We start from the raw sequence: 26686 nt of genomic DNA, 5'->3' as shown, positions 1-26686 counted from the left end.
GAGCATGCATCGGAGCAGGCTTGTCTGTTCTTGTGAGAGCCAAATATCCCAGAATGCATTTCACCTCAGCAACAGTCAACAAAATAAACACAACTCTATGTCGAAGTTTATGAATACTACTATATTTAAGTAACGGAACAGAGTTCAGCAGCACCAGAACTACAGCTGCTCCTCTTCATCTGCTTTAAAAAGATGTAGGACTGTATAACAACTCTGATCTGATCCATTGAGATATTTTGCCTAATTTTATGACCGATTATATATACCATTTCTAATTTTAAATAAAAATGAAACAAAAGCTTGATAATAGTAAAATACTCAACAGTCAAGAACTATATTAAAACGTATTAGCAAGACCAACTGACATGGTGACGTCATCAAGTCAGCTGCTGTTCCAAATGCGGAAATGACCGTTCTCCGTTCTCCCGAACCCGTGGGTCAGGACTCCCGAGTCCGTCTGCCGAGTCTATTCTCGCGGGCACGCAAGTCCGTTCTCGCCGTCTTAGGTATTGAGAAAGGGCCTCTGTGTTTGCAACTCTCTTGCAGACACACAAACTATCCAGAAGTGAAGCCCAAATTATTTCCTCTAAAATGAGACAATGCTGTAAATAATCCTGGTGGTGAAATGCAAAATCAAAGCAAAGAAACAGCTAGTGATACAAGAGGAGACATTATTTAAGATACATTTATTTTGGGCATGATTCAGGCCAAAAATATGCTACTACTAAATACACTACTGTTGTAAGCTGAACTTACTTCACTAGTTGTTTGTTGCAGATACGTTTAGCGAAGTATGGAAAAATATAAAGCTCTGTGCCAAACAGCTCAGTTACGTTACATACATTTCCTGTGACTAATCTCGGACTAGAAATTTCTCCATCAAGCTAAAATGGACTAAATATAAAATGGAGAAATCGTTCAGAAGCTGTCCACATGAATCCTTCCCATGACATTGTGACTGGACTTTGCCGCACGCTGTGGCAATCAAAGCCCGCTGCGGGGCTCGTTTACCCACTACATCTAATATCTGTGAGAACACGCCAATTTACCTTTCCTTTCGAATCACGTGACAGCTGAAACTGCTCCACGTGTGAGACGAAGTATTATTTGACATTTACATCGTAACTACTAATTCTCCTGCTCTAGATTCCCAAATATTCCCCAACTCGGTTTTGAAAATGAAAAAAGGATGGTTGCAAACCCCCTCGCTATTGCATTAGAAAAAAAGAAATAAAAGAAATAAATCTGAAACCACAGTCATGTGGCGCCGAGGACTCTGTGAGACATTGCCAAGGCATTGTGACGGACTGACGGCTCTGCTGCAATGGTTTATTCATTCAATTCCATATTCTATAAAAGCATGCATAAATAAACAAAGATGTATAAATAAATACATTATTTCCGCTTTCCACTGTCGGCTTAACATACACACGCACATAAATATTCATACCCCCCCCCCCCCTTTCCACACACACAGACACACACACCCGGGTGGGCTCCCCTCCTCTCAGACTGGTGACACACTTCATCAAACTGTGGTCTGTTATTAAGTACTGCTGACACGTGTGTTTGTGTGTCTGCGAGGGTGTGCCACTGTTTATAATCACACCAGTGTGTGTGTGTGTGTGTGTGTGTGTGTGTGTCACTGTCTCAGCATGTGGTCGGTGGTGGTCTGGTTTCCGCTCACAAGGCTGTGAAGTGGCCAGATGAAAGCTCACACATGGTGGCGGCGTGACGAGCCAGATCTCCTGTCGGGACCGCGGCGCTCCGGCAGAAATCGCTGCTTCGTCGCAGACATTTAGCAGTAACAACAACGTTAGCCAGGGCTGCAGTCACATTGAGCTCATTTTTAATTGGTCAAGAGGATGTTCACACTACATTTTGGCTCACGCTGCTCTCAGGACATCAATGAGCAACAACAGGACGTTTACTTTCTAGGTATTGCGACGATTTACTCCACCTATTTTTATGGTCCACCCATAGGGTTGAGTGATGATAGCTGTCACATGCAACTTTCATTAAGTGCAAGACAAAGAACACGCTACACACAGTTCAGACTGTGTTGCTGGGTTGAGCTTGAGGAAAGGGTGCAACTTGTGGAAGTTGTGTTTACAAGTCACAAGACAGACAGACACTTTGAAAAGCATGACAATTATGTGAATCTGTGCTACGGCCTTCACAGATTACAGATTTAAGCTCAACTCGATGTTTTGGAGATTTTTGAGTGACATGTTTTATGACACACACCATGTTGGTCTGGTCATTTATTTTGTCATCTGGACATTAAAGTAATTCAAAAACCCTGTTTCTGAGGCTAACCCAAACAGTAATAAAGGTCCATTTGAACGGCAGCCTCGGGCCCTGATTAGACAGCATGCATTAGCAGGATTGCTGTGATTGCCTCGAGCTGAAAGAAGTTGAACTCAGGGCAGAAAAGCACTCTACGTCATTAGTGTTTCGGGGGATTTTTACTTCTCTCACACAAGCATAACCCCCTTAAATCCCCCTCCCCCCCTTCAGTCCACCCACCGTCTTGCAGAGTAGCTCCTTCCTTTATTCCTTCCCAATATCTGCCCCATCCTTTCATTTCTCCCCATCACCTCCTGTCCTCCTCCTTTTATACCCCTCCAGCTTCCGTCCCTCATTATCTGTGATTAGCTTTTTGTGTGCATGCATAGTTCTGTGCTCGCACACAATCCTCACCAGCTTTATCCAGCCAAAAAGACTCGCTCCTCTTGTCACCCCTTAACTCAAAAGCTTACTAAAAGCCAATAGAGTTATTTTAATGAGACACACTTCTGTTTGTCCCCACCATGATTTAGCATGACTTGACATCAAATATCTAAAAGCCCACAGAGTGATACCAAGACACCCAGACACCCTTGACTGCTCTTCAATGCTCATGTCAAATCACTAACCCATTATTGAACAATAGGAAGCAGAAAGAACCAGCTGCAAGCCCCAACCAGCTGTGCTATTATGTGTGTGTGTGTGTGTGTGTGTCATGCAATTTTTTGTTTAAGCCCATATGAACTTTTCCCAAATGGGCAGCTTTTGATCATTTTCTGGCCTTCAACCCTGGTTATGAACGTGTGTGTGTGTGTGTGTGTGTGTCTGTGTGTGAGTGTGTAGAGGCCCATCTCCATAATTAGGGCAGACCAGCCACACACGGGTCTCCCTTGATACTTCCCCTCCAAGACCTAAATATTCATGAGACTCTAAACGCTTTCATGAGCTCTGTAATTATGGGCGGAAATTAGACGAAGAGAGACAAAGACAAAAAGTAAAGCGATTGGTAGTCAGGAATGGAATCGCTCTTTAAAAACAGTTTTATGCTAGTATTAGCAGATTTGATCAGTGACTATCGTGCAGTTCCCCCAGCCAAGCCAGAGAATCTGTAGACTGCTTCTAGACTTCTCATGACTGCAACATACTAGTAATAAGAAACAAACTTCTCCTTGTTTCTATACATTAGCTGCAGCAAGAGTTGCTTCATTTGATGTGAAGAGCTGACTTACAGCGTGAATCGCAAAGAGGCCGACGGTGCTGATGGAAGACGAATGTCTGTAGGAAGCTGATTTCCCCCCCGGAAATATTTCCATCACGTTAATTGTGTACACAGAGGCTTCCTTTCTACAGATCCATGGTATAATTACTTGCATTCTTATTTGTTATTGAATAAGAAGCTATAGGTTGGGTGATTTGTGCATCTTCGTAATCCTGATGGCTTTAGAAACACAAGACTAATATTTTCATACCAAAATTGAAAACCGCTTATCATTGAAACAAATGGATACAAGCTGATAGACAAATAACGATTAGCCGTTCATCCAAATGAGGCTTTATGATGCAATTTAGGAATCTCGTTGAATGGTGGTGTTGCCCTCCTTGTAAAGAAAATAACTTCAGAGAGAAATTCAAACCCTGCCAACATTGACAGCTGTAATTGGGAGATATTGTTGGACTTGGTTAGAAGAGGTGATTAGAAACTATTTGAAAATGTGCCGACTGCCGAATTGGAAGTATACGGAGGATTTGAGGAACGCTTTGACTTCTTAGGAACCATTAAAAGGGGGAGCAAGCTACCCGGCTATAGAATCTGCTTTTCAAACGTTCAAGGGTTATTTTTACCTTTTAAACACAGTCAAGCTAATATGTATTTACTTCACAGCTAATTTTGTTATCGATCAATGTTAACATTTAAAATAATTACAACGAAGTCTTGTCATTGGCTGTGTTGCTGCCATGGGTGCATGCCATTCCCTAAAAGGCTTGAGGACACATCCAACATCACATATTATATCAGTGTGAATAGGATGTGTTGTAAGCAGTCCTTAGAGTGCTGTCTGCTCTATTTTAGGGTTTGTAGATAAATAGTCAGAGAAGCCAGCAAGGATTCCTGGAGATGATACGCGAGAAGACTTCAAGGCTTTTAAAAATTCCATTGTTTTTTTTCTTTTTTTTGTAACACAAATGAATCATAAAACATGTTGTTCACTCACAGCATATCGGAGCAGTGAATACACTGTGTCCATTTTCGTTCCATTAGCAGGCTTTATGCTCTGGCCAAAATGATCACATGCCATCTTTGAATTCCAGGAGCCTTTGGTTGATTTTATCTCACTGGAAAAGCCATGGAACCGCAGACTGACAGACGCATCGTGCATCTCATTCTGAGCGGATTTCCCACATCTGACAGATTGTTGTGCGACAATGGAACACACAGAAAACAGAGCATCAATTCAATATTGAGGAGGAACCGGGACACACACACACACACACACACACTTCTGAATCTCAACAGGTTGCTAAACGAGCGAGATCACAGCACCTCAGACTGCTGTCATTTACATGTAAATGAGCACAACGCCACTTTAAGCCCTTTATACTTTCCCGAAACCAAAAGGTGGAGCAAACTTCCGATCAACCCGACAGGACATCGAGATGAGATGATGCAAGCAACATGAAGCCAATCGATACGCAATAAGACCGGACACAACCAGCAGAAAGAGGCTTAGACCACGGGGTTTTGCAAGGAGTGGAACTACGGTCTGTCTCTACACTAATGATTTCATCCCTCTACTCCACTCAGGCCGTATTATCTGCATGGGGGGGGGGGGGGACTTTGATTAACTACTCACTGCAGCAATCTTTCCATGACAAACTAACATGATGATACGGTTGTCCTGATAAACTGATGAGAAGCTCAAACGTAACCAGCAAAGTTACAAACAACTCAGGAACACATGACATCTGCAGGAAATCTGTGCATATTGCTGTAAATTACACCATAGTTAACAAGTTATCCAGTAAATGTAATGGCCTCTGTGAGTCACCAGTACATCAACAGATACAGCACACTGCCTACACACACACACACACACGCACTCAAACACCCGAGTGTGCATTCACAAAGGATGTACACCGCATTTAGACCCAAAGTACCTGTCAAGGGCAAGAGGAACACATCGTCTTCTTGTTTTCTTCTCTCGGCAGCAGTTCATGTCATTGACTTTAGAGTGCAGCGGTGCATGAGAGTGCTGTTTTCCTTGAGTGACGTCTGTGTGCGTACGTATGTGTGTTTGAGTATGTGTGTGTGTGTGTGACTTTTTTGGAAGCTCTGCAGTCCACCACTGACTTAACGAAAGGCTGCTGCATATAAATCCATTCCATCTCTCATCTGTCCGTGTAAGACTCGTAGATGTTCTTGCGTTTTCTAGGACAGGAAAAGAGATCCTGACAGATGGACGGATAGAAAGATAAATCCAGATCCATCTTCTAAATCTGAACACCTGATTGATCATCAGCTAGTTCTGGCGTCTTTACATTGGTGTGTGGACAGTGGGCCGGACAACTGTGGGTTGTATGCATTCAATCACACAATAAACAGACACACATGGTAGAGCTGGGCTCCCTCTCCGTAATCGAACCCTGATCCCTCCACTGAAGTTTTGCAAATGTTTGTGCCATGGCATTTTGAATCCCCCAGGGATGGTTATGGCTCCTCCCCAAAAAATCTATAATGAGTTCTTGCGTTTTAGATGCGTTGAGCTGGAGGCTGTGATCAGGAGAGAAAACGGTTGCTCAGGGTACATGCTCGCAGCTTTGGTCTTCATTGGTTATTCGTCGGTTTACACATCCAAACATAAATACAAAACTGACGGTTACTGAATTATTGCAGGCCTTAACACACCAAGCCAACATCAAAGAACTAATGACAACCACGGCCGATGGTTGCACTTCGCTCAAACTACAGCCACTGGCCAATTAGCACGTACGTTCAGCATCTGGGTGAGAGGATACCCGCACCAGCAGATCCATATTTGTTATTCTAAAAGGAAAACTGGAAAACAAGCCACTGTAATATGCATGCAACAAAGCAGCATTCATTCTGTGTTTCACGGCACTTTTGCTCACCACTTTGCTTCATTGCAGAAGGTCATGTTGTGAAATGCCAAAGTGAAAAAGTGGTCAAAAAGGGTCGACTACTTCCAACGACGTTTGACACACTGCAAAAACAAGGGCAACGACGACCAAACAAAAGGTCCCCTGGTCCCAGATTCACAAATGAAGAGTTTCTGCTTTTCGTTGTCATAAATGACAGTAAACTGAATTTCTATGAATATTAATCCAGCAAAACAAAGCAATTTTAACATGTTACTTTCAGCTCTGGAAAATTGTGATGACAATTTTCACTAGATTCTGACATACTCCATGAGAAAAATGACTGAATCAGTAATGAAGGACTGATAAAACTCTCAACAGATGATATATTGACTCAAAATCTTTTCAAAACACTATTTTAACACTTTTCTCATGCTCGCCAAAACATGACTCTCACCACTAGAAACAACACTAGGATCTATTCTGGTGCCTTGATTCAAGCGTCTGAGGCTTCACAGGTTCAGATCTTTGAGTCTCCTCCTGTAGAGACTGCTTCCTGTAGTACTGTGCTTCGGCAGGAAAAAAAGACAGTGGGGGAGGTGGTGAAGTCATGTAATTAAAAATAATGACGGCTGATAAAAAACAGCTCAAACTACAAAATGTTGGCTTCCTTTTAAATCGTCTCGATTGGCACTGAATGATGAGCTTGTTGACACTGAGCAGAATGCTGATGTGCATTATGTCCGGCAACTGGGCAGAAAACAACCTCAAACTGATCAAAATGAATTGATGAATGAGTTTTTTTTACTCAGTTGTTGCCTTTGACAACGGCCCCAAAAAGTCATCCGTTTCTGCATTACTCAGTTTAAATCATTTCTCTGACATGGCTCTTGGCACAAGGATTACTCCAACAGGCCTTCAGGTCTATCTTCCACAATCTCTTTGAGGAGGATATTTTTAACGCTCTACACATAATGCCAGTCTTCTGTTCTGTTTAAATGGCAGTGACAGGATTTGATAAGACACAGCCTAGTTAATAACCCTTATCTGACCTACAAGATGAATCCCATCTGTCTCTCCCCTTGCACTGACTCATAATGTGCTGCTTATTAGTCCCTCTGGAGGGATGAAGGGGACAGGGGGAGATTTTAAAAGGGCGGGGAAAGATCAGGAAATAAACACCAAGACAAAACAGATTAGGAGGGAGACAGCTGAAAAGAAGAGTGAGAAAAATGCAAAGAACATATGGAAAAAGGCTGAATATTAAATTGAATGTGTAGTTGTGCTCGCTGACGGTGCAAACAGGAAAAATTAAAACATTTGAAGTGGTAAAATCCAAATATAGGTAGTTGAAATATCCCTTTGTATGTCAGAACTGAAAACAGTTGAAGTTGAAGCGCCAAAGAGTTGAGAGAGATTCGAGGCTGAAGCCAAAATGTCAAGATTGGTGTTAATGGACATCAATGGATGTTTAGGGGCTGAAACAATTTCCGCTGTAGTGGGATCGTCAAAGGTGAGTCTGTGCACTGTTAATAGTTGTGAAGTGTAAGTCCAAAGGCGGAAGAGGCCGGAAAAAAAGAGAGTGAACATGTGGACAGGTGTCAAAACGTAGTGGAAATAGACCGGGGAAGCCCAGTGGAAGCAACAAAAAGGGGTGGAGATTAGGGGGAGTTTATAGATAGAAGATGAAAGGGAACGACAAAGTGACCCAGGTGGTGATGGTGAGCGGATGCTCTTCCATGGTGACCGGCCGGTAGGATCCAGCGTAAAGATAAATTACACCCTGTCAATATTACAATGCACCATTTCCCTCGCCCCCTCCTTATATACATCCCTCCATTTCTCTACCCACCAACCGCCTCTCTCTCTTATCTGGACAGCTCATCCATCAACAAGCAGACTCCACCCACCCCCACACGCACAAACACACACGGCTTTTTAGCTTGTTACTTTTGTCGAAAACCAAATGAAAGTCATATTGGACGCGTGATGAGTGTGAGTGTGAATCCCCTGTTTCAACTGTACTCCCCATTCCACGTTTCCTCTCCGTCTTAACTGAGTAAATATCAAGGTGTTGTGGCAACAGAATTGATCACTTATTGTGGGGGAAGTCGTTATTCCCTTTCAACATAGTATACACTCTTTAAAATCAGAAGATGGTGTAGAGTAACACTTCATGTGACAATTGTATTTATGACTCTTATAAAAGGCATATACAAACCCTGTACATTGAGAATTATTAGCGTGTTATACCTCACTCTATAAACTCTTCAAATTAAACCATTGAGAGACCAAGGCAGCAGCTTTGCACTCAGAACATGCAACAACGGGGCTTAGGTAGAGATTGCTTCAGATGTAAAGGAGGCTGAAAACCACTGGTGGACTTCTTGGTGCCCGGTGATTTGTGATGAATATCATCCGTCATGCAAAACAGACAGCATCACATCAAGAGAGTCAGTCAGCCCTTCCATCCCATCACCGTGTGTGATGTGATGGGAGGTGAGGCGTCATTATTGGTGCCAGCGAACCAACCGTGAAACAATGTAAACAAACGCGAGACCTCACAGTCACTGCATAGACATTCAGATGCACGTGTGCTACTGGGTATTTCTAATGTAACCTGGCAAACAAACTAAAAAGAATCCCGCGCTGCAATATACAATGGGAAGTTACATGTAAACCCAATCAGCCCGTCAACGTCATTGATGTTAATTTGAGATATTTTTGGAAAGAATATTGTTGTGATGGCCAGTCTTCAACTAGCAAACACAACCCCCCCCCGGTCACCTCATCCTGTGTAATCAGAAGTAACGCTCACCGAACTCGTCTCCAAACGGCACTTTCCCTCTGAGGATTTATCCGCGAGTCAGGACGAACCAAGACTTCTCTCTTCATCCGACGACGATGACAACAACAGCAACCTTAACACAACGAGGCTGCCGATTTTCCTGCGATGTCGCTTTCTTTGTGGCGGTGAACTCGATACTTCCAGGCAGTCGGATGCCGAGTATCCGTTTACTCAGCTGATCGAGCGCTCATTGGTTGGCTGCTTCCACCACAACACAGAGTTCTGCTCGGACGCCATTGGCTGAGGGCCCGATGGTGCGTTTAGGAGCACTCGTAAATTCAGGTTATTATTGTACTAATTTATGGAGCCTTACGGTAATATTACTATTAAAGGTAATCGCCTTAAACAACTATTTCAACAGTTTCTAATGGTAATTGTTGGCACCAAAACACACTTTCACTGGTTTAAAATAAATTAAACAAAGAGTGTATCTACTTTTAGTACACTAAACATCTAATGACATAACTGATTTTAAAACGTACACTTTGATGATTTCTGTTCGTCAGTGTTTGTACTTCAACGAAATCCTCAGCTCCTCTGAGCACTTTCACTTCGGGCTGATGCTACACTTTTTAGTTTCCACATTAAGTTTATTTCTTTCGCTATTTTGCTATACCAACATCAATTGGTAATAGCAATACATTGAATGAAATTAAATGAAAATTACTATGACGACATGCAGTGTTCTTTTTGTGTGTGAGAGAGATAGTAAATGAGAAACCAGTATATTCAGTTAGACTTGTGAACTGATCGAATTGTCTCCAGAGCTATTTGGCTCCCCCTCGTGATGATAGTAGGAAAACACAACTAGGCTGTAGACCCCAGTCCCTCTTAGTAACATTACAACAACAAGTTTCCCTTCAATAGGTATTCAACACTCATAGAAATCTGTTTTCTTTACTTCTAGGATGTACAAACTGCCACTACGGACATAAAGAAACATAGTTTCAGTTAGAAGTAGATTTTTATTTACCTTTATGTTTAAAAACAAACAAAAAACATCAACAAGTGAGCTGGGTGGCATAAAACAATCTTCCAAGTCAATCTTCATTCAACCGTTCTAGTGTGCATCCTGTCCAAGCATACAGGAGAAAGATTTTGAATTGCATACGTACACTGAAATTAAAATTACAGAATAATGGGAAATATCTGCACTGTTTGTCCAGTTGTGCTGTTTTTTCACATTTTGGTAACATAACCTTCAGTATTACTGCAATCGAGCCAAACACATTAAAGCAATGAGTGTTTTACAGGAAAACATGTACATAACAATAGGTCAGCAGTTGTTTTTTTTCAAGCAGCGACAGCAATTCTGTGCTAGCAACATGTCAATAGAGACTGAAAATCAATAAACTATTACAAGTTACAATGCAGGCATTGGTTTGCCCCTGAAATTATACTACAAAAAGGAGGGGGGAATGAGCATTCAAGAACTTCCGGTCTGAACACATCAGGTTTTCTGCGGTTGGTGAAATAAAATACATTTTTTTAACATGAAAACTGTGCAAAACTAATGAGTGTGCACAGAGACCACGGGGATTGTGGCTTTTTCCTGCAGATTAGCTTTAAATGTCCTGTTAAAAGGACGCTTTGACTTTAAACAATATCCATACGTGACTTGATAAGGTGCTGGCATACAATTTGAAACAAACGCATATGCCAAAATTTCCAAAAGAGGATTATTTACGAATTCCAAATGAACTTTATTGTTAAAAAAGGGGGGCAATTCACAGTAACAAATTAGTTTGGCATTTCTGTTTTTAACAGTTTTAACTCTGTACGGTATAGTAGAGAGGATTCCAGTCGTTAAACTTTCACATTAAAATACCTCCATCGTGATATTCAAAACATTTTGCCATGCAAGTTATGAACAATGTAAACATTACCAATGATAGAAACGTTCAAACTTTGCAAAATGGAAAAAAAAGACTGGACCACTAAAATGACTAACCAACGCACAAATGCCTACATTGAAGTATTTCTCTCTTCGCATCATTTGTTAACTTTAGTGTCAACACAAATGTTTGCTTGACAGCGACATACTAAATATGAAGTTTATACACAGTTTATACTGTAAGAAACCCAGTCAAGCAACATACATGTCAACAGTTAAACAATGTTAAATTGCACAAAAATAATAATAACGGCATAATCATAAATGGGCCTAAGAACAAAACAAAAAATGATATGCATATACAGTATCTATATTATATACACACATCCTTCACAACTAATGAGAACTCTAAACTGTACAATATATCTGCTAAGAACAATTGCGCAAAATACCATTTTGATATACAGGAATACTTTTTTTCTTTTACAATGTACAAGTTCAAACTGTCCACACAAGAAAATGCAAAGCACAAGCCCTAAAAGGCCACAAAAGTGCATGTTATAAGGTCAGTTGGGAGCCACTGGAGGGAAGGGCTGGCATGCGATTGGGAATAAAAAGCTGCCAGTAAGGTACAGGAGCTTTTCTAGCCTCCCAACCGCAGTGTTCTGTAAGATTAATAGTTAGTGAGGGAAGTCTGGAGTAGATACTAATTATACATGACCGCGGATGAACAGACACATTCTTAAAACATAGTTCAATCATCATGGCGACAGGGACCAACCAACATGTTAACACACACACACGCACACACACACGCTCTGATGATGAAACTCCATCAACATTTTCTACTAGAACCTTTTCCCGCACCGTCACATTATATTCAAGTAGTGGCACTCCAATAGTAGATAATTAGGTGTTGGTACCTTTTGTTGAACAATCACACATCTCGAAAAGGACACGAAGTTCTCATGTCCTGAGCAGTGACTGGGTGCAGGCGGAAGAAGGCCTTGTATGCCGACCTTATTTTAGTTTTAACAAAGAGAAACTGTCGACAGAGAAGGCAAACTTCCCCCGAAACGCGTCACCGTCCAGGCACCGAGTTACAGAGGAGTAAGACCGTCAAATTGAGTTGGCTCCCAGCCTTCCCCTTTCAAAATATTATCTCTGTACAAGATTGAAAAATTCAGTTTCTCACCCTCCATTGGAAAAGGAAAGACGCAAACTAATAACCTTGTTAAGGCCACTGAAATGTGCTTCAGATGTATTCTTTCAGGCTGCCCTTTGACAGATGCCAGGCTTTTTCCGGCTCTTTCCTGTCGCTGCCTCTTTACTCATCCTTCCTGCGTTACCTCATCTCTGAACCGCAGTGACCTCTATCTGTTCCAGCAATCTGATAAAGGGAACTTAAAGTGATGATGCTGTTATAGTAACAAAGGGCTTCCACGCCTCTTATTTCCTCATCTTTTGTCATTTTTTCCAAGTATTACTTGAGTATTTTCGGTTTTCCTTTGGTCTTCATTTTGACATTTAGTCCACACTACCCCTCGCCAGAGGGCTACCTTACAGGCCATTTGCTAAGTGTCTCCCTCGCTAAACATAAAGGAGACGTAGCAGGCGGGCTAACGGCCGAGCATGTAGACCACCACTTCATAGGTGCACATCATGATGGCAGTGTTGGGAATCTGTCTGACGAGGTGGGTGGTTAAGCCTCGGTACAGGGCCCGGTATCCCTCCTCCTTGGGTACCGTCAGCAGCGTTTGGAAGAACGAGCGGTATTTGCTGCCTTCCTCTCGAAGCCGCGTGCGGATCACCTCTGCAATTCAACAGTAGAAGAAAAAGTGTTAAAACACCAGTGTCTACGAGTGTTGTTTAGTCTTAGAGCTAAAATGTCCACGTCTGGCATCGCAAGGGTCTCCAATCAGAAAAAGTGAGACATTGTGTAAATGCAAAATAGTTAAAGCTGTCTCCCAGTTAAACTACGATTATATAGGTTTACCCTTATGTCGGTCTACAAAATAAAAAATGATTTGTGCCGATTAATGAGCTTTACCATGAGGGTAGGCGATGGAGGTTGCACACGTCTTGGAGGTGGCCGCCGCGAGCATCATGCCCACAAAGTCTGACGCGTCTTTGACGGACTCCTCCTCTTCATCCATGCTGGCGTGGGCCTTGGATTCCACCAGTTTGCGTTTGATGCTCTCGTAGATGACAAAGTGGATAACAGTCTCAGAGATGCCAGCGTACGAGGCTGACATCCCCCGGTAGAAACCTCGCAGGCCGTCCATCTGGTACACCCGCCGCACGCAGTCAAACGCGTTCATGCGCCGCTGACCCCGGGTTCTGTGATCAAACAGAGACTTTAGAGCCAAGACCAGAAACAACAAAATGACATGTTTTATGATCATTAGGATCCTCGCCGTAGGAGCGTAGGGCTGTCAATAGATTAACTAATTAATCACACATTTTGAAATGTATTAATCTCGATTAATGAATGTTGTTTATTATGAATTTCTTGTTTTTCCTTCTAAAGACTAAATCTTAAAAGTAATGAGTAAGCACGTTGTAAAGCGTGTATTTTAGACACTCTTGTTTGATTGTTAATGTAACTTTAAACACAAAACTACACATTTGATCATCTTGGAGACAGAATTGGTGGAACACGTTGAACTAGCGACTCTTCCTGCGGTCCTCATGCACTTTGCTCTCCACAATCCAACAGATGGGATCTCCCCACATTTAGCCAGAACGTTTTCAAACCACGGTGTTTAAGGGACACAGTGGGGGGCCTCTGCAGACTGTGTGCCGCGCAGGGTAACGTTAGATGTTGAGATGGAAGTATCCTAGCAGCTAGCTTAGCCTAGTAGTGCTTCAAGTGGTTCGTTTACCCTTCTGTTTGACATGTGGAGTAATTCTTCTGCACAGTTGTTCTCTGTATGTCGCGCCTCTCTTTGTTTTACTTCCAATGCAAAAAGCGCTCTCCATCTTCATGTAGACTGACTGCATCTAGCGGTCAACTTCCGGTTTACTTCCGGTCCCGGAACAACATTAAAATATTTTATTGCATTAATCTTGGGCGCATTAATTAATGCGTTTCATGTTGACAGCCCTAGTAAAGAGTCACCCATTCCGTTGCAGCATCTAGACTTATGGTGTACAGGTGGGATGCTCCTCACCTGGTTTCCAGCTGCAGACGGGTCTTGATCAGCCAGATTGGATTCGTGGCTGTGATGGCGGTGAACCCTGGGAATTTCAGAAGGGGACAGAGGTTCAGACGCAGAAACATCCGGAAGAACACAATATAATCAAATGTACTAAATATTCTATACTGGACTAGAACAATGAGAAAGCACTTCACAAAACAGGATCAACTCGCTTCAGTTGTTTTACTTTACGGTGACATTTTAATACGGCATTGAGAACTTTTCACAGATGATTTGAAACAAGGTCTGAATTAATTAAATCTTGTTTTTTTTAAATCATTCATTCAGTTACAGACAAAAGACAGAACTTTTCAGTTTCACATATTGATCCTCTTCATGTGAATGCAACACAGGTGTATGTAGACAACAGCTCTCACCCTCAAGTAAATGTTCTTAACTAACACCAGTACATAAGGGCAGCATTTGGGACTACTTTTTTCCTTTGTGATCTTTAAAAAAAAGAAGAAAAAATATCTAACTGAAGACATTTGGAGATGAGGCCAGACAACGGCCGATTGTTATTATATTGCAATCTGATTATTGTTTTTAAATGTTAGAACTCTAACTCTTCTAACTGTGTTTTTAATTACAAACATGTGTTATTACAACAAAAAGTAATCTTTATTAGTTCACGGGGGCGGCTTGCTTTAAATTATCATAACAATACATAAATCTTCAACCGTTTGTGGGTCAAAATGGGTCATTCACAAACATAGATTTCAAAGTATTGACAGAAATATCAATTGTGTCTCATTGTTGGTTGAGTAATATACATCTGCTCCAAACATTAGTCAATAAATGAACATCTTTATGTTTATGTTATGCATCAGTTGGCCTGATAGCGGCACAACTACTACAGCAAAGAGAAACAAAAGGTGTTCTGGAAAAGATGATTCTATTACTCAGCAGGACTAAAGTAGGAGGTCACCGACATGAATTTTAGTGCTGACTATACTTCCTTATAAGGGCAACCTTATTCTACATGCCTACATTCCTCTGTCTTTAAAGCCAAAATGAATCAATTAAATTGCTTAACAGGTTATATTTCAAGTAAAAGTTACAAAAAATTAAAATAATGTTGAAAAATTTTCATCATTATGAAATGGCACAGTCTTTTCTGATAGAAATGATGCAATAGAGAGATAAAACATGGCCATTTGCCATGAGATAGATATAAGACGAGGGCAAGTCTAGAAAGACACCTCAGTCACATCTATTGTATCAGTGCAACACGGCCCTAGCTTAAGGCAACGCGTGAAGAAGAGGAAGACACAGGTCTGTTGAAGAGGAGAAGAGAAGAACAAAAAGAGGAAGAAGAAAAAAAGAGGGAAGTAGAAGGAAGTAGCGTCTATGGCGTGTACTCACGAGGGAGGGGCAAAGCTCCTCCAGCTCCTCCCCGCTGCAGCTAGTAGCCTGCAGATATGGGGGGCACAGATGGCGGGGGTCTCCCACCCAATCACGCAGGGGTGAAAGCTTTACAGTAAAGCCCTAAAATAGACACAGGCTTTTCTGTACCACAGTCACACACAAGCAGCAGTCACAACCACCCCTAAAACCCCACTGGTACAGCTAGTTGGAGAGGAGATGGGAGGTGAAGGACTGACCTCCCCTCCTCATCTTTCCCCAAACTCTAAGCTCCATCCCCTTTAAAATACTCTTGTACGTTAAAATCTTTTACAATTTTTTTGCTGTCCAATGTAGGCCTCCCTTTATCGACTGGAATAAAAGAAAACGTTGACTGAACAGAAGCCAACCCGATCCAAAACTCCAGCTACATCTCTCCAGAGCGAGGAAAAACACAAGTAGTACAAATGTACAAAGTACAAATACAAAGGCGGGGAATTTAAATTGAAACGGGGTTCTTTGTTATCCTTGTATCTGTTTGAAATCTACATATTAGAGGAATAATAGAATTAGGAGCATGTGGAAATGCTAACCTTGTCAGTGTGTATAACAGACCAAGCGGTGGACAATGGAGATGAATCCAGTTGATGATTATTTTTTTAACATGATGACACAAGTATGAACTGATCGATCATAGTAAAGTCATTTAAAGAAGTGGAACAACTCAGCATGCTCCAGAAATCTCTTTAGGCCAAACCTCATTCTGGAGAAACTAGGATTAATTTAAAAATACCATTAGGGTGTCCTTGAATTTGGAGAAAATTATGTCTCCAGAGATCTAGCCTGCTTCTACAAAAACGCATCAAAAAGGAGTCGCCCTCAAATCGACACTAAAGGACGGTATGTCTGTACACATGCACATGTATGCGTGCATGTGTCCGGCGGAACTTTCTTGGGGGGGCAGAGAGCGGGCGCTTCCTCTGAACATATAATGTTCAAAAATAAAAAATTCACAAACTTAGACAAGACGCCCAACCCCTGACTGCTCCCCCTGTGTGGGTTAGGGCTAAATGCAGAGAATACTTTCCCCACGCAGATCTATAAACAAAACCTTCTTCTTCTTCTAGACCTTGAGATGAGCCCCTGTGAGGAGCTGCATCTGCTGCATGTTTGCATACGACCATCCTATGAACGTAGCTACCACGCGGCTTCGCCAGAGGCCTTGGACCTACGTTCAGAAGAATATGTTTTTGATTAACTGCTAGAACAGATAATAGGTCTATGTGAGGAAGTGGGACCAGCCTCCCTCCTCAGAGTGCCGGAGAGCCAACAAATCCCTGCAGGGATGTGATGGGAGGTCATAGCTCCTTTCCTGAGGAGATTCAACAATACCGGCATAGAGAAGACTTTAGACGGCATAGTAAAATGACAGGAGCCAAAGTGGCGAGTAACCAAACAGCGTTGGTGTCTAGAGCCGTGTGTGCGTGCTGTTGCGGGCCCTCCCTTCCACACAGACCTCGTCTGTGCTCTGTCACTACCTCTGCTGCCGGCTCAATACAGAACAACAAGTTGCAATAATGGAGCAACAGTCCCACCTGGAAAAAGTTATGCAAAAGGAGCCAGTGACTCCACCAAGTTATTAGCATTACGGCCATTTTGAGCTGTTCAGTCACCAAGGTGTCTTTAACTCTGCTACTACCCAGTGCTAAAATAATGAATATGGATTATGTGCAATTTAAAGAGACAAGAATTGTATCCATGCAGTAATAGTGTTACACAGGAATTTCACTATTATCTTAAGCCCAACTCCATTGCATGTCTGCACCTTCTCTGCATTTTGTCCACAATCGAGTACTAATTTGTGTTCTATTGGGATATAACTGGGAGGGAAAACTCTAATATATATAAATCTAAACAAAAGGGTACATCATGTCACAATGGTGCCAACCTTTTGGCTGAGACAGAGATACTGATTTTCCTCGGCAAGAGACAACTGAGGGAGTCATGATGGGTTGATGGGTGATGAAAAAGACAAAATGGAGAACAGATATTACAACCTTCTGTAGCTGTGACAAGGTTAGCATTTCATTTGTGCTGACTACATGAAGTGTTTAGTACTTTACCTTTACTATGTTGATGCAACAAGGTGAGAGGCTAAGGGAGAGCCACGTGTCGAGACTAAGTAATAGTAAAACGTTATAAACAAGAGCCTAAAACTACAAACGAGCAGCAAACCCATTGCCACAAGCAATGGTAATATCATTACAAATGAATAACCATTATGAACTTTTGAGTATTCATAAATAATCACCATGGTTTTCATCATACCAGTGTAAAGAAATAGGATGCTACCTGACGTGTCCGCCCGAGTGCCAGGGGCCCCGGTTGACCTTTGGGGGCCGTGCTCTCTCCTCTATACACACAGAGCAAAGAAGGGGGCCCAGACCACTCTGTTTAAGTAACAACCGGGATGTTAAACCATTTACAGAGTCCTCTGGAGAGGCCTCGAAATGAAGGAATAGGAAGGGTGGGGGGAATAGGAAAGGAAAAAATAAAAATAATGGAGGGGGAAAGGGGCTGGGAGAAGAGGAAAGCACAACCTAGACTTTGAGGACCATGTGGTTTTCTTCTTTTTTTCAAATGGCTAAAAATACATGTACAAAATATGATGTAACATTATAATTGTGAACACCTCTGACTGCTTAAAATAAAGTCTTACTGATGATTTTAGGTTTAGATTTCATTGTATGTGGGCTGGCAAGGCCACCTTGAAGGGACTAGATGCTGTACTATCTGGATAGATCAGCGTGTTTACGGATAAAAGCAACAGATGTGCTTCATCACCAGCGTGGATTCAAGCTGCTTGGAGATAAGTACATAATTCGTGGATTGGCCTCACAGCAAACTAAGTGTGGCTGCTTCCACCATGATCGAGTTCAAGGTCATTTTGATCCTGAGTCTTAAATTGTGCTTTCTGATAAGCCCCAAGACTGTTTTTAATATTTATATACAGCTACATAATGCCTACTTATAACATCATTTGTTAGCTTTAGCATGCTTTAAGTATTCACATTCTTTTGAATTAGTAAAAATCCCAATATCCCAACATGTATATGGAGAGGGGGGGAAGGGGGGGGGGGGGGTGAAATGAAACTCTGGGATACTTCAAATTGTGACAATGATGGAAGTATCATGTCAAATGAGATCTGTCAAGATGACAAACTAACTAATTTGTTTTTTAAAATATAAAACCCATCCGTGGTTAACACTGCACACGCAGACTGACAGAGATAACACTCAGCGACAGACAGCGACAAACAGACAGAAAGGAGGGGGGAGGAGCCATCATTACCTGCGAGCCCAGCCGACACCATGTGCACCTGGGTAGAGTCCGGCTCCAGCACCCCGTTCAGCTTCTCCTTGGCCGTCGAATAGGCTGCAAAGTAGATCGCCCTGTTGCAAAATGATCATGAAGAAGAAATAAGCACTGGTTTGATTGACTATGTAGGATGAGCTACTAATGACTACAGAGGACACAGCAGGAGAAAGGACCGCTTTCAATTATTAGCTTCCTCAATACAAACAAATGTACCACTGATCAGAATGATGAAGAAATAAGCAAAAGTACATTTAACTGCACTATGTGAGACAACTGGAATGATTTAAATTAGGAATAAATACTACAATGTGCATGGGGGGGGGGGGCAGCATGTAAACGACAGCTGAAAAAAGTTTTTCTGTGTGTGTTTCTTAATCTTATAACGTGCTTTAGTAGCAGATTTATCTAGATTCAGCTTCTCTTCACTAAATAAAACAGCTCTGCCGAGTGGAATCAAACCCGACGACCTTCCCTCTTCCCTCATAATCATGCTGCTCTGCAGATGAGAGATGAATTATTGGAGTTGGTCTGAATGTGCACAGGCATATTTTATACGTAATGAGTGATGCCGGCTGTGTGTGTGTGTGTGTGTCTAATGAATGCCAGGAGCAAGCCCAGTGGACTGCACCCTCATTAGAATCAGAACACTGTTCCTTAGTTTTCCAGCGTCAGAGTGATGTTTCTTAATTAAAACAGAAACTCTGTAACCCAGCGACCTTCTTCTTGTAGATAAACTATGCTGTAATTTCAGTTAATCCATTTTAAACTTTACTTTAATTAAGTGGATATATTACATGCAGCGTTGTCATATATCATAAAATTGGGAATCGCTTTGAACAGCAGAGATTTTGATGGTGGTGTTAATCAAAAAAGACTATTTGGGGTATACCGTGTGGTATAATGAGTATCTTTTTTAAAGAATCTTTTGTATTATACTGCCTTCAGCTAAAGACTGAACTGGCAAATTTGGTTGCTCTGAAAAATCATGTTCATGTCTTTAAAAGTGTTCCTGTAAATTATAAAATATGTATCCCTTATTTTCCATCTGATGTGGAAGTAGAGCCAAACAAATAATGCCTTGAAATACAGTGACGAAAACACAGTTAAAGGTGTTGAGACAATTAAACTATTTATTCAGTATATATGTGATGGAATCTTTCAAACCCTTTAACTGACTGCTCTACAATTTGGTAGAGCACATTTTAAGTTACTATATATCTTTTTGAAAAATGTATTTACCTTCATTTAAGCTGATTGAGCCATCTGTACCACTTGGCCTCGCTATGTTATTGTAAAGAAATCCACTAGATGTCACTCTGTCTTCAGGAAGTGGGCCTTCTTAAGTTGCCTCTTCACAGGAAGTTATCAAGACATATTTGACATCTTGAATCATTTTTGTAGAAAATTTAGATGAGAAGCAAATTTTTCCAGCGTGCAAAAATAATGCTTTAAAAATGTGCTTTACCAAACAGTTGAATGGTCACTTCATAATAAAAAGGTAGCAAAGTTATGCTAGTGGAAATAAATATAAACTATCCCATGGGACTGAACCACACACACACACACACACCTAAGGGCATTTTTTACCCTTCTTGGTCTGAGACAGCAATGGAGACGGTGCAAAAATCGAATTAAGTATAGGCAAAGAATGACAAATATGCTGAAAGAGGGACAGCGAGAGGGACAGCGAATACGAGCACAGAAACGATGAGTCAGAAAGAGCACAACGAACCAACAGGAAGAGCACAACAATGACCATGTGACACAGCAGTAGCTAGGGAGAACCGGACGGGTCAGGGAGGGGCGGTTCTCTCAATGCAGAAGCTCCATTGTGATAATTCACAACAACATTAGTAGTCACGTGACGAGACGGGCACAGCTGGCCGGACCCTGCTGTTGCAGAGGTTTCATTCAGATTTTGACTGAGTAAAGGCTGTTATGCAACCATAAGCAGGAACCTACTTATTTCCTGTGGGATTTTAAGCACGGATTTAAATCCTATTTCTGTGAGAACTGGCATTACTTTATGTCCTGCTATTAGTGCTGCCAATAAGCTTGGAATGAGCCGGAAAATAAAAAAATAAAAAGAACAATAGATGACGCAAATACATTCCTCAACACAAAGACGTGCCCAGGTTGTAAAATGTTAAATAAATGACGCATGAATGTTTCTCCTCTCTGATAACAGGTAGAGCTATTGGTGATAAGCGCTTCATTCTCAAGGTTTTACCATGAACAGATTGTGATGACCTACTCTACTGTGCGACTAGAAGATATTCAAGTATTGAATTTTGTCTTACTTTTGTATATATTCTGTACATTGTAGTGCTGTCAACCAAAGACAATCTTGGGCAACTGAATTCTACAAACCGCAATCCATCAATTGGTCAACGACAGCAAAAAAATAGAAGAACACTACCTGGAAGACAAATAAATGATAAAGAAACTGAACTTTTTAACCCAGGCGAAAAAAAAGTAACTACTTAAGACTCTCCCTCATTCTCACGCACACATGCACGCACGCACACACACACAATCACACAAAGAGGCCCCCCCCCGCCCCCAGAGAAATAATGAATTACGAAGCGCTTTTATTCTATGAAATATCTTCACCTTCCTATGCGCCTAACCTAAGTCTCTTAGGATAGTTAGTATGAGGGAGGAGGCTTGGAAGGCACCCAGAACACTGTAGATAATAATGAACATACCTGGAAGGAGCCACACCCACAAGATTGGGTCCCAGTCCTCTGAAGAGAGAACGAGGACCCTCTCTCTCTAGAATTAACCTGCAGAGAGATGTTTTCTTGGTTATTCCATTATAATGCAGAGCAAATACAGTACATTTACCATCCATACAATACGCTTTATAAACGCGTGTGACATGGGACAAATCACCGCGTGACTGACTGGAGAAAAACATGCACATCTCGCTCAAATTAGATCACAGTTAAAAATTCACATCCACCACAAATTTACGTCACAGCCTTTGAACCAAAAAGAAATATTGGAATGCTTCCAAAACTTAACTCATGTCTTTATGCTAAATCGTACGGTAATGAGCTTGTATTGATCTTCTCATATAACTCTCAAGAAGGAAAAAAATTAAATGAATTATTTTCAAAAGAGCGAATACTTCACTTAAATGTTTCTAGGACACCAAGACACAGTGGGAACCTCCCTAAGCAGCCGGCGCAGTAAACTAAGACGTTAGGCCGACCTGACACTCAATACAGCCTGGTAGTGTACAATGAGACACAAATGGAAAGGCGTGTCAGATGACTCGGTTATCACCTGAGTTCAAAGAAAGTTTACTGGTCTCCACCATAACATAGAAACCTCGGTCGGAGCGTGCGTGGCTTATGGTTGACCTTGATTCTTCGCACGTTTTCAGATAAACTGTGATGCAGAGTACGTTCAGAAGAGAAACCTCCTCCAAAGAAGGAGATCTTTAGGCTTGATAGTAAACTCATGTTTACATTTTTTAGACCTGAGCCGTCGACTCGACTCAGTGTACAGTAAGGTGTTTTAGCTCGTTGCTTTGAGGACAGTGCTTCCCGAGCCTGGATATGTTCATACCTAAATACTACAACTCAAAAAATTAAGGATATATTACAGAACTTCTTCAAGAATAATTGCCCGACACTACTCAACAAACAGAGCTCAGTGTTTCTTCCACAGTCAAAAAAACTTAAAACGTGAACAGTCTCGGCATTCACCAGACTCCATGTTGACACACTGTTTTCCCTCTCCTTGCCGTCCTGTTTTTCCCTCTTCTACCCTGCTCCACTCTGATCTGATCTGCGTAACGGCGGTGTGCGGTTTCCGCTCGTGGCAGTACGTCTAAAAGGAAACCACGAGAAGGTGGTTCATGTCGACAAAAGACTTAACTTTTGAGCCAATAACTTTGGATTGATTAACATAAAACCGAAAAAGGCTTTATTAATATATCAGTGCTATGAGATTATGTCATAGATAACTCAAAATTAATCACAATTAATCGCAAATTTGTATCTATTGTAAATGTCCCTTCATTTATTCATTTTCCTTTTTTTCTTCTTCATTTTAATGGTCTTATCAACAAGTGCAAATCAATGCAAATTTGCACATTTCAGGTAAACAAGGACTCTGCCTGTAGTGCAGTTAAACCATGGCTTAATATTTTCCTTTTTTCAACTTCGCTGTAAACAAAGCGGTCAGGCCTCTTATTTCAGAAACAATGAACCGTAACAGTTAGGTTACTCATGTGTGGACCACCATTCCACCATTACATTTATAAATACCAGTTATAATCCTGTACTTTTTATCTGTTGCACCACTCAAGTGTTTCGGTTGTAGACAAATCCCGAAAATCGTGAAGACTATTACCCACGGCACGTTTAAATGCATCATCTAGAGTACCTTTGTTGCATTCAAAGTTTCATGGTGATGCAAGGAATTATCCTCTTAAACCACATTTGTTACACTGAACTCAGAGTAAAATAAATACAGTTAAAGTAAACTTGTGGGAAGATTTCAGTTACAGGACATTCGTTATTATCTCCCCCAGGTGGGTCGTGCAAACCCGTCAAGAAGTGCTCATGGTTGCAGCAAACCCCACTTTCTGCAGAAAGATCTGGCAGAAATTTGCCCCGTTCTAGTGGTTACTGTGGATTTACTTTAAAGTAGCATAGACATCTGATGGTTTTTGCACATTCATTGAGTGAGTAACACAACCGTTCTAATGGGGTGGTAAGTTTTACTGGTTCAAGCTGTTTTCAGGCTGCCTTAATTCTACTTTACTAATAAGGTGAACTTAACTTCCGATTGTTCACACAAACCTTTTGAGAATAAGTCACTACTAGTTTTCATAGGATAGCATCAACATTCACTGTTCAATTCACACATATAGAATTGTCCGATAAATCTATCAGCTAGGACTGAAACCACACAGAAGCCTTTTATAAAAGTCAGTACAATTAACATTTTATACAAACAACATTTTGCTATGCTACTTACTTGAGACAGTGCAGAGGCCCGGGTGGAGCAACACGGGCCACACTGGTTCCATTAACGGTGCTGAGATGGACTTCCGAGATGTAGAGAGTGATGGAGGAGGACTGCAGTCTGGTCTTCACAACCTCCAGAGGACATGTCAAAATTGCGCCCACTGTGCCACCACATCTAGAAGGCAGAAATGAAGGGTGGGGAAGGGGGGGGTTTAAACAAACAAATAGCTGAGTGGTTAGCGCTCAGGTGAAAACATTGATGCCTTCATACAATTACATGGCATTACCAATATTCTATTTGGTCCATCTATATTTTGCTTTTTCCTCTGCCAGTTATTTTTATTTTTTAAACCGTTCCCCTCTCATCACCACATCACTGGTTACCCGGTTACTAAAATGAGCATCATGACCTGATGTTATGATATGAAAGATATTGAGACCTGCAAGCTGCCAGCTGAGCGAAGATGCTATTCAGGGAAAATTGACCATGGCTCAGTGTAACTAACCACAATATTGACTTTTGCCATCTGAGAAGGCAGAAATGAGTTGTCATGAATGTTGGACAGTTGTTTAGCAGGCTCACTTACCTCATGCACACATACAAATTGTAAATAAAAACAAGCTAAGAAACTTGTGATCATGTTACAGACAAAAATAAAGTGAATTTCAAATCAATTGTTGTTGTTATTCTCATTAAACACATGAAATGCTGGAATGATCACTTTCATTTACATTCCTGGTTTAATTATGAACTGCATGAGGCTAAGGCTACCAGACACCTCATAATAATTGTCTGCCCCTTACCACATGTGTATGTTTGTTAATCATCTGTGCTTTTACCAAAGGCTTGGTGCTGTTAACAATAGGATCTAGGCCAAGCTTCACAACTACACAGCGCAAAGATAGAAAGTGCTGCTAACACAGTGACGAACAATGTGATACAATACAGATTTAGCTGACATCTTGACTGTTGGCACTGAGTTCCTCTAACTTGCCGTCTCTTCTGGGCAGCACCAGCTATATTTACTTTTCAAAAGACCGACCGACATTCATGCTTACAGGCAGCTGTGACCCTTGGCCTACTTTGAGGTCTAAGCTGTGTGTGTGTGTGTCACAGTGGCTGTGAGAGGCAGCACTGAGCTGAGGCCTCCAGCTTTGGTTTTTGAGGAAGACAAAATGTATTTTGCTTATTCAAGAAGGAAATATGTCTTGGATTTAAAATCCCCGACAAGAGAGATTGCTGTGCTGTAGTGTGATGAGATTGCCCTATTTGAATGTCACTAGTCAAGTCTGGCTACAGAAATATACTTCCACTTTGGACAGTTACGCAATATAGAGAACCGTCTTTCGATGATCATTTTTAGAAACAAATATTACCATGCGAATGTTTGCAGGATGATGTTCATCTGCTATGACTGGATGTCCTTCACTTTGAGTGTCGGAGTCCTCTACACAGAACTAAAAACTGAATGTTACATGAGTTGTGAAGCCGGCAGACTATTAATATGCCTAAATAGAGAGACTCTGCAGATACTTAAACCCCTCACATTATGTCCTAGGTTGTTAAATGTCAAATCTTTAGAGAAAAATGAGAAGCAATGTTGTGGCTGCTGCAGAAATAAATCAAGCTATCGAGAAAAAGCAGCAACGAACCCGGACACAAACAGAATTGCCTTCGAAATAAAAGGGTGATTCGCTTTAGTTGAATAGAAAAAATCTTTGCATGTATATAAAAGGTAATTTTTTTACACATTCACTGGAATGACGCCACAACTACAAACACCCCATTTGTGACACAAGTGGATTTTATTAGTCAACTGTTCAAATGGTTATATTTTGAAATGTTGACCGGAAGCAAAGCTTGCACACACGGATTTGACACTGGCGTGCACACAGCTGACACACGCACGCGCTGCAGAGCAGAGAAAAATGGCCCTTGTTAGCTAGCTTAACCTGGCTAGACAACCCAGATGATGGGTCGTGTTTAAAGTTCCGGGAGTATTTATTTTAAAATGGACCCCGATAGGTTATATCGTAATTGGTATTCTGACTCACCCTCCGGCGAACAAATGAACCAGCGTGTCCCTTTGGCTCATTATTTAGCACGCCCTGCCAAGCAGCGCGCCTGGGGCTGCGGCAGAGGGTCGAACGCGGGCTCGGGTCCGTCCCTTCCCGTTGCGGTCTGCCTCCGTGAGGATGCGCACGTCGATGGGCAAACGTCGTCGTCGACGACGAACCAGCGGCGGGGCGAGTCAGCGGTGATTCAGACTGCCGTGGGCCGATAACCCCCCTCCTCCTCCTCCTCCTCCCGCCTCCTTCTCGGTCGCTCTCCGCTTGTTACCCTCTAAACACACAAAGCGTCTTATCTTCGACTGAAACCACCGCAGAGCTGCGAGCTCACCAGGCGAACTACTGGCAGGAGAATATCACCTCGGCTCTAGCAAACCGCTTTATGGGCACATCCACGGGTTTGACTCGAATTTCTCCTCTGCTTTCATCGCTGCAGCGAGAGGGAAGGGGGCAGAGCTCATAGTATTTACTGTACAATCATAGGCTGGGAAACAGACACTGCTATTGGTCAGCTTGCTGCGTGACGTCACGTCATCTCCGCCCTGACCATGCACTGTCCACATGCTCAGCATTGACTCAGTCAGGGCCGCATGCTGGAAACCTTTCTCTCAATGCTTAGAAGAACCGTCTTTAGGTTTGTCA

At 41.8% G+C, this 26686-nt stretch overlaps 2 protein-coding genes across 2 annotated transcripts in view; both read right to left on the bottom strand.

Moving 5' to 3' along the window:
- The window catches only part of LOC119209686 (SPRY domain-containing SOCS box protein 4-like), a 57886-nt gene extending 48462 nt beyond the window's left edge, over window positions 1–9424 (bottom strand). Inside the window, exon 1 of the mRNA XM_037459172.2 lies at window positions 9203–9424. The gene's annotated coding sequence lies outside the window, so the exon portion shown is untranslated. The remainder of the gene's footprint in view (window positions 1–9202) is intronic.
- A 1573-nt stretch (window positions 9425–10997) lies between these two features.
- Window positions 10998–26501, bottom strand: LOC119204379 (solute carrier family 25 member 36-A). Its single transcript, XM_037457252.2, has 7 exons — window positions 26030–26501; window positions 23985–24149; window positions 21698–21775; window positions 18963–19063; window positions 14240–14306; window positions 13117–13406; window positions 10998–12879 (listed from the first exon to the last, which is right to left on the bottom strand). The coding sequence occupies exons 1-7, from the start codon at window positions 26068–26070 to the stop codon at window positions 12686–12688; spliced, it is 936 nt and encodes a 311-aa protein (XP_037313149.2). The 5' UTR covers window positions 26071–26501; the 3' UTR covers window positions 10998–12685.
- Window positions 26502–26686: the final 185 nt, after the last annotated feature.

Source organism: Pungitius pungitius, chromosome 15 (genome assembly GCF_949316345.1).
Source record: "Pungitius pungitius chromosome 15, fPunPun2.1, whole genome shotgun sequence".
NCBI classification, from domain to species: domain Eukaryota; kingdom Metazoa; phylum Chordata; class Actinopteri; order Perciformes; family Gasterosteidae; genus Pungitius; species Pungitius pungitius.
The sequence above is the reverse complement of the archived record's forward strand: the minus strand, read 5'-3'. Positions and strand labels throughout refer to the sequence as shown.

Bases quoted from the DNA above. Each gene is read 5' to 3' on its own strand.
- LOC119204379 (XM_037457252.2), bottom strand. From the start codon at position 26,070: ATGAGCCAAAGGGACACGCTGGTTCATTTGTTCGCCGGAGG. The intron at 19,064-21,697 runs GTATGTTCATTA...ATTTTGCAACAG, and splicing joins GTGGGTGTGGCTCCTTCCAG to GGCGATCTACTTTGCAGCCT. The intron at 12,880-13,116 runs GTAAAGCTCATT...GTTGAATTGCAG, and splicing joins CTCCATCGCCTACCCTCATG to AGGTGATCCGCACGCGGCTT.